Source organism: Panthera pardus, unplaced genomic scaffold, assembly GCF_024362965.1.
Source record: "Panthera pardus isolate Hobbes unplaced genomic scaffold, ASM2436296v1 HiC_scaffold_12, whole genome shotgun sequence".
In the NCBI taxonomy this organism is placed as follows: Eukaryota; Metazoa; Chordata; class Mammalia; order Carnivora; family Felidae; genus Panthera; species Panthera pardus.
Genome location: NW_026526677.1, coordinates 12549777 through 12558449, shown reverse-complemented (window position 1 = coordinate 12558449; position 8673 = coordinate 12549777). Strand labels below are relative to the sequence as shown.

General features: G+C 45.8%; 1 protein-coding gene across 1 annotated transcript; it reads left to right on the top strand.

The window, feature by feature from the left end:
- The first annotated feature begins 6092 nt into the window (after positions 1–6092).
- On the top strand, positions 6093–7013 carry LOC109246942 (olfactory receptor 9Q1-like). The gene has a single exon (XM_019415309.2). The coding sequence runs from the start codon at positions 6093–6095 to the stop codon at positions 7011–7013; it is 921 nt and encodes a 306-aa protein (XP_019270854.2).
- The last annotated feature ends 1660 nt before the right edge of the window (positions 7014–8673 follow it).

Here is an 8673-nt window from a genome sequence, read left to right as displayed (position 1 = left end):
CGGGGCTCGAACCCACAAATGGTGAGATCATGTCCTGAGCAGAAGTTAAATGCCTAACCAACTGAGCCAGGCGCCCCTCTAATGTATTATCTAAATGGAAGCTATTGCAAATCAAAACTACAATGACATATCGCCTCTTACCTGTCAGAATGGCTACAATTAACAACTCAGGAAATGACAGATGTTGGCGAGGATGCGGAGAAAAGGGAACCCTCTTGCAACTTTGATGGGAATGCAAACTGGTGCAGCCACTCTGGAAAACAGTTATGGAGATCCCTCCAAAAATTAAAACCCAGGAATTGCACTAGTAAGTATTTATCCAAAGGATACAAAAATACTAATTCAAAGGGATATATGTACCCTGATGTTCATAGCAGCATTATAAACAACAGCCAAATTATGGAAAGAGCCCAAGTGTCCATTGACTGCTGAATGGATAAAGAAGATGTGGAATATATGTGCACAGTGGAATATTACTCAGCCATCAGAAAGAATGAAATCTTGCCATTTAAAATGACATTCATGGAGCTAGAGTGTATTATGCTAAGCAAAATAAGTCAGTCAGAGTAAAGATGAATACCATATGACTTCATTCATATGTGGAATTTAAGAAATAAAACAGATAAATATAGGAGAAAAAAAAGAAATGAAAACCAGAAAATAGACTCTTAACTATAAAGAATAAACTGAGGGTTGATGGAGGGGAGGAGGGGAGGGTGATGGGCTAAATGATGATGGGTATTAAGGAGGGCACATGCGATGAGCATGGGGTGTTATATGTAAATGCTGAATCACTAAATTCTACTCCTGAAACCAATATTGCCTTATATGTTAACTAACTGGAATTTAAATAAAAACTTGAGACTACGAAAAAAATTAGGTAGGCATTTTGCTATTAAAAATTTGATTATGATGTATAACGATATATAAAGAAGTTTTAGTCTTCTCCCAGTGGATTGCCCTGGAATTTGGAAGACTGGGGAACAGGAGAAGAGAAATATAAATAAACCCAGTTACTCAAATAAACACCATGCTAACTTTGCTTTAGAGAATGAAGGAATAAGGGAAAAGGCCATGCCTTTCCCCTGAACTAGCATTCTTTTTTTTTAATATTAAATACATTTTTATTTATTTATTTTTTAAATATGACATTTATTGTCAAATTGGTTTCCATATAACACCCAGTGTTGATCCCAACAGGTGCCCTCCTCAATGCCCCTCACCTCCCCTCCCCTCCCTCCCACCCCCCACCAACCCTCAGTTTGTTCTCAGTTTTTAAGGGTCTCTTATGGTTTGGCTCCCTCCCTCTCTAACCTTTTTTTTTTTTTTTCCTTCCCCTCCCCCTTGGTCTTCTGTTAAGTTTCTCAGGATCCACATAAGAGTGAAAACATATGGTACCTGTCTTTCTCTGTATGACTTATTTCACTTAGCATCACACTCTCCAGTTCCATCCATGTTGCCACAAAGGGCCAGATTTCATTCTTTCTCATTGCCACGTAGTATTCCATTGTGTATATAAACCACAATTTCTTTATCCATTCATCAGTTGATGGACATTTAGGCTCTTTCCATAATTTAGCTATTGTTGAAAGTGCTGCTATAAACATTGGGGTACGAGTGCCCCTATGTATCAGCACTCCTGTATCCCTCGGGAAAATTCCTAGCATGCACTAGCATTCTTGAAGGCCACCTGTTTCAAACGCCATGGCTAGGAGATGGAGAACTATCTGACCCACAGTGGATTTTCTATGGACAGAAATAAACTAACGGTGTAAAGCCGCCGTGATTTTAAGGTCGTTTATTTTTGTTAAGTTTATTTATTTATTTTGAAAGAGAGAGAGAGAGCATGCGAGCTGGGAAGGGGCAGAGAGAGACAACGGGAAAGAGAATCCCCAGCAGGTCCCGTGCAATCAGCACAGAGCCTGATGCGAGGCTCGATCCCCGAAACCATGAGATCATGACCTGAGCTGAGATCAAGAGTCGACCACTTAACTCACTGAGCCACCCAGGCGTCCCTTAAGGTAATTTGTTAATACAGCATAGCCTGGAGGACTCGCCTCTTCACCCAGTGAGCTCTGGTGTGCATGTGCATGTGTGTGTAAGCTTGATATTTTGTTCAGCATAGATTTTTTTTGCATTGATTTTGCTTTTGTCATAATATCACATTATTATTTACCTTGTTTACCGCTTTTCGCACCACCTCAAGTTTTGCCCCTGAGGTGGAGTACCTCACTCACCTTACCCGAGTCCTGGACCTGTCCAGCACTGTCCTGTGCTCCTGCCAAAGGCCCATCCGTTGTCCCGGGAGTAGTCTCTGGGCTGTCCTGCCTCTAAATTTGCTCACGTTGGTCCCCTTTCCTAAAGAGTTTTGCCTATCAACCCTGCCCCCCCTACTTCTGTCCAAACCGTCACCTCCTCTGGGAAGTCCTCCCTGATCTACCCCACCTAAAGGTAATCTTGACCTACACTGAATCCCCATACACCACCTCGCTCAAGAGTTTAGTACTTGTTACCTTATCTGATGGATAATTATCTTACCTATTAGATCGCACATGCCTTGTGGACAGGCATGCGTTTTCTCCTGTGGCAAGGTTTGTTTCCTTTTGTAGCTATTGCTCTTAGTTTAGAATTTTTAGCACCTTAATGAATTAATGAACTATGTGCTTTCATTTTCTTTTGGCTTCCCTAATTGTCAAAGAGAGCAATTATTTTGTTCTTCCCTGCTTCTCTCATTTCCTTTTCTGATTTGAGGCATGTTGAAATTCAGTGACTTAACAAAATGCTTATGAATTTGGGGCTTAAAAAATATTACAGTGTCAAAGATGCAAAGAGCTGGCCGTGCCAGCAAGAAGAACTTGCCAATTTCTCCTCTGGGCGACATACTAGGCTTTTGTTTTCCCTACGGTCTCATTTGCTTTTGAGACACACACACACACACACACACACACACACACACACAGGGACACTGACATTTAATGAAATGTTTGAACCCCAGGGAGGGCAAATTTAGGAGACACAATGTGTCTTGCTGTGGTCTTGCCAGGTTTATCCTCCTGGATTATGCAGATCAAAGCCTTGGGTTTATAAAGCACCCTTCTTCCAGGATATGGCCACCCTGATGAGGGAGGCAATGGCCACAACTTCTGACATCGTTCTGACTGAAGAAGTTAAAGCCAGAGACATCTCACTCTGCAGGGGACTTTGCAGAACTGGGGTTCAGGGCTTTTAGCCCACACCCAGTGGGCGTGTCACAGGGCTCTGGGAGCTGGGACTGGGACCAGGTGCCCTGTTACAAATCCACACGAACAATAATTGCCTTTCCCTAGAGATCACTTTAGCCACCGACTGGGGACTTGGAGCTTTTATACTTAGTGTCTTCTCCTAAAGGCGGGTGAGTTGGAGCCAGGAACCCACGAGAAAAGGCTGAGCTCCAGCCTCAGCTATCCCAGCCCGCAACTGAACAAAAACCAGGGTGAGGTGTGCATTTTAGCCACATTTCCCAGTTCAAGGAAACAGAAAGGTTGAGGGCAGAGAGAAGAGAGTGCTTGACAGACCAGAGCTTGAGAGGTGCTTGGAGATGATACGTGAGGGCACTGACTTTCAGGCAGCTCTGACGTTATTGTTTCCATGTTGATTCACTATTTTTCGTGTGTGAGGGGAGTGTAGGGGGAGGGGGAAGGACACTGAGGCCCTAAGAGGGTAAGTAACTGTATCATCATAGCTGAGCAGATGTAGGAGGTCAGGAACCACCCACCCAGACCTCCTGCTCCCAGAGCGGTGGTCTTTCCCTTGCACCCTTAGGACACTTCAAGCCGTGGAAGACAAATGACCTTGTAGGACACAGAGAGAGGTGGGCTGGCCAGGTGAAGGTGGAGTGGGATTCAGGGGAGAAAATGGATCCAGTGCATGGTCAATTCAGATCCCCAGATCCAATTTCTTTAATTTATAATTTTCCCCCGATACATCAGTCCAACTAGCTGCCAAGGTCTAATGCTTTAAAGATGATCAGGGGTGCCTGGGTGGCTCAGTCGGTTAAGCACCCAACTTCAGCTCAGGTCATGAACTTGCGGTCCGTGAGTTCGAGCCCTGCATCGGGCTCTGGGCTGACGGCTCAGAGCCTGGAGCCTGCTTCCGATTCTGTGTCTCCCTCTCTCTCTGCCCCTGCCCCGTTCATGCTCTGTGTCTCTCTGTCTCAAAAATAAAATAAACGTTTAAAAAAAAATAAAGATGATCAAATATCTACTTGATCCTGCTACACCGCAACTCTGCCAGAGGACTTTCTGTCCCTTTGCACAAAAGTCCTCATCAGCCTTCAGAGAGGAGTTGACTACAAGGCAGGTGTCCATGCATGTTCTGTTGGGCTGTAGGAGTAGACACACAATTCATGCAAACTCCGGTAATAGCTTCTGTGTGCAGTTTTGTTCCTTTTTTTTTTTTTTTAAGTTTATTTATTTCTTTAGAGAGTGAGAGAATGCAAGCAGGGGAGGGGCAGAGAGAGAGGGAGAATCCCAAGAGGGCTCCGTGCTGCCAGCACAAAGCCTGACGCGGGGCACGATCTCACAAACTGTGAGATCATGACCTGAGCCAAAATCAGGTGTCAGATGCTTACCCGACTGAGCCACCCAGGTGCCCCATGCAGTTTTATTCCTAATGACAGTCCCTTTTACTGGCAGTTCAGTCTTCGGTGTGTGACATCAGCTCTTTCTGTCTCCGTTTCCTCATCTGTAAAACGAGGATAATAAAAGTTCCTGCCTTCTAAAGTGGTTGTGGGGATTAGATAAATTAACACCTAAATCACTGAGAATAGTTTCTAGCTATGCGTTTCTATAATTAAAGACAATATCTGTTCTTAATGAAATCTCTTGTTGGTAAACTAAGAGGCTCTAATTAAGGCAGCGGCTTTCTGTTAAGGAAGCACCTTGTTGGGTTGAGAACGGAAGGGGAAACCTATGCATGGCTTCCAATCTTTGTGAATGTTGATTGATTTTAATGACTTCTAAGACTTCAGACTTTTTTTTTTTTTTTTTTTTTTTGCTTTTAAACACTCACAGAAAATAAAAATAATCCCTGGAACATTTGCACAGCACCTTTCCCTCTGCAAAGTGCTTCGTATCTTATTTGGTAACTGTCTTCATTCCATGAAGACATATTAAACCCTTCCTACGTGCTGAGCTCCAAGGGCACATATCCCTGCCAGGGAAGACAGACTCAAGAGAGACTTTTCCATGAGAAGTACAATCTGCCCCATGGAAATGGGAAAGACAAGGTGCTTTGTCAGAAGGGGTGGCCCATGGAAGGCACAGAAATGAGAGAAAGCATGGGGATTAGAGAAGGTGTGCAAATGATCCCGTGTGGCTGGAGAGACGTGTGATGGGGGAGGGTGGCTGAGGGTGTGAAGAGCGAGAAGAAAGCAAGGGACATGGAGAAGTAGGGAGGGGGGGACCCCATGGCGGATTTTTCCTGACATGTTGAGGCGTCTGCAAAATATCCTATCCTAGACGGGACACCATGGCTAGATTCTAACAGCGGAGTTAGGCACGATCAGATTAAAGCCTTAGACATATTACTCTGGCGACAACAAAGAGCAAGAATTGGCAAGAAGTACTTCTGAAGCCGGGGAGAACTGTCAGTGACAGCTGTTGTTTTGATGCAGGCGAGTGATGACAAGTGTTTGCGATAAGGGAGGAGCTGTGTGTGATCTTGCAGAGAAAGAGACAGAGTCCTGAGACAGACATTCCCATGGTGGGCAGGGCCCTGTGGACCAACCCCTACTGGAGTGACAGGGGAATTTTGGTTCAGAAGGGTTATTTGACTCGCGGGGGCTCACACAGCTAACTTGTAACAAAGGTGGGGGAATGTGTAATCCTATTTCGCGATGTTCGCCTGCACTGGCTTCCTGGACATAGAAGATGGTTCTTGTTTCTCTGCGCTCCCTTGAAGGGAGGGGCTGAGAACAGTCACCTCTGAAGCTCACACAGCACCTGCTGTGTTTTGTCCATAGTACGTGGACTTAAGCTAGAAATACGGTTCAGTCCTGTTTACAGCTTCCTACCTGGCTTCTCATCCTAGCGTTCTCAGGCACCTCTGGTGTCATGGCAGAGAAGAACCTCACCTCCACGACCCAGTTCGTCCTTACTGCGTTCACTGACTGTCCTGAACAGGCTCTCCCTCTCTTCCTCCTCTTTCTGTTGATCTATCTCATCACCTTGCTGGGGAACGCAGGAATGGTCATCCTGATCCGCGTGGATGGCCGGCTCCACACCCCGATGTACTTCCTCCTGAGTCACCTCTCTTTCATGGACATCTGCTACTCGTCCGTCACGGTCCCCCAGATGCTGGCCGTGCTGCTGGAGCACGGGGCGGCTCTGTCCTACACACGCTGTGCCGCTCAGTTCTTCCTCTTCACCTTCTTTGGCTCCATCGACTGCTACCTCCTGGCAATCATGGCCTATGACCGCTACGTGGCCGTGTGCCGGCCCCTGCTTTATGTCACCGTCATGACGCAGAAGGCCCGTCTGGGTTTTGTGGCTGGGGCTTACAGTGCTGGTCTCTTCAGTGCCTCGGTGAGGACAGTCTCGGCTTTCACCCTCTCCTTCTGTGGAACCAATGAGATCGACTTTATTTTCTGTGATCTCCCTCCCCTGTTAAAGCTGACCTGTGGGGACAGCTACACCCAGGAGGTGGTCATTATTGTGTTTGCGATATTTGTCATCCCTGCCTGCATGGCGGCCATCTTGGTGTCCTACCTGTTCATCATCGTGGCCATCATGAGGATCCCCTCCTCGGGAGGCCGGGCCAAGACCTTCTCCACGTGTGCCTCCCACCTCACGGCCGTGTCACTCTTCTTCGGCACTCTCATCTTCATGTACCTGAGAGACAACTCTGGCCACTCCTTGCAGGAAGATCGGGTGGTGGCTGTGTTCTACACAACAGTGATCCCCATGCTGAACCCCCTCATCTATAGCCTGAGGAACCAGGAAGTGAAGGAAGCCCTGAGGAAAGTTCTCGAATGAGCTGAGTGGTCCTGACCATTTCCCACTTGGAGAATCCTGAGAATTACCTCTTCAGCAGCCCCAGCATTCTAGACGCTCGTTATTCCCAGCACGCTCACTGTGTATCATCCACACGTGACCCATGTCACAGGTCTGTGACTATGAAACAAAATGAGTTTTTGCAAACTTTTCTACGAAAGGTTTCTATCGCGCAGAGATGTTGAAAATAATGTACAGTGAACTCCTTATGTCCAATACTTAGATTCTGCTATCGCTAATATTTTGTTATTTTTGCTTTATCATATATATATGTATATGTATAATATATACACATATATATGTATAATCTGTTCATTTACCCATCGATCAAGTCATCCTTCGACCCACCTTATTTTCTGATGCATTTGGAAGTGAGATGCCGCCGTCAGTATCAGAACTCGTCACTCCCGTAACACTTTAGAATTACGTCCTCAGTTAGGATTCAACATTGAGATTACACTTATTGCTAATGATTACATGAAGGTAATAGTTCAGTGGTCTAATTAATAAAGCCGACCCCCTCAAAGTATTCTTCACACTCTAAAAGTTCACAGAGGTGCAACGCAGGAATCACTGGAAAATGCCCACCATAACATGCCTGTCCCATTCCTCTTGCCTGGAAACATACCCCATTCTCCCTTCCTCCCCGCCTGTTCCAGCCCTCACACATCACAACGTGTGTTGAGAACCCACTTGTGAATTGATATCCTTCCCACTTCCCGTAATGGTATCTGCCGTGTCTGTTATCATTGATGTCAACTCTATGTTCTTACAGTTAAAAAAAAATTTTTTTTAATGTTTGTTTGTTTTTGACAGAGAGAGAGAGAGAGAGAGAGAGAGAGAGCATGAGCGGGGAAGGGGTAGAGAGAGAGAGGGAGACGCAGAATCCGCAGCTGGCTCCAGGCTCTGAGCCATCAGCACAGAGCCCGATGTGGGGCTCGAACTCACAGACCGCGAGATTGGACGCTCAACCCACTGAGCCACCCAGGCACCCCCTATGTTCTTACAGTTTTTGACTTCAGGGAGGCAGAGCCTTGCTGTATTCCATACATGAACATGATTGGACGCTCAACCCACTGAGCCACCCAGGCACCCCCTATGTTCTTACAGTTTTTGACTTCAGGGAGGCAGAGCCTTGCTCTATCCATACACAGGTGGGCAAGAAGTTTCTCCCGTACCGGGTTGCTGTGTCTGCAGCAGCTCAATCTGGGTCCGAAGACTTCCAGAGTCTGTTGGTTCTTGATCCTCACTTCTCTAACTTACAGGTGTCTCAGTCAAATGCAAGGCACTAGAAGGGAACAGGCCACCCAACCCTTCATTTTCTGTTTTTATGTGATCTTTATTCCTGGAATTAAAATTATTTTCTCCCTGTCCCTTGGATTAAATAAAAACCAAGATCCCAGGTGTACGAATGATGTAAACCATCGTGGGAGAGAAGAGGGAGGCTGACAGTATCTTACAAACAGGGCATGATTCCAGAATGCTGTGTCACCCCCTGAATTGCAGTACAGCTTTGCCCTGCTATCCAAGAGCAGAGGCTTCCTATGAAATCTTTCTTAAGCCAAAACAGCATAAAGCAAAGAAAAAAATTACCATTAATTTATACGGAAAAAAATTTTCAGCATTCTCAGCAAGCCCAAAA

Excerpts from the sequence above, each read along its gene's own strand:
- LOC109246942 (XM_019415309.2), top strand. The coding sequence starts at position 6,093 with ATGGCAGAGAAGAACCTCACCTCCACGACCCAGTTCGTCCTTACTGCG.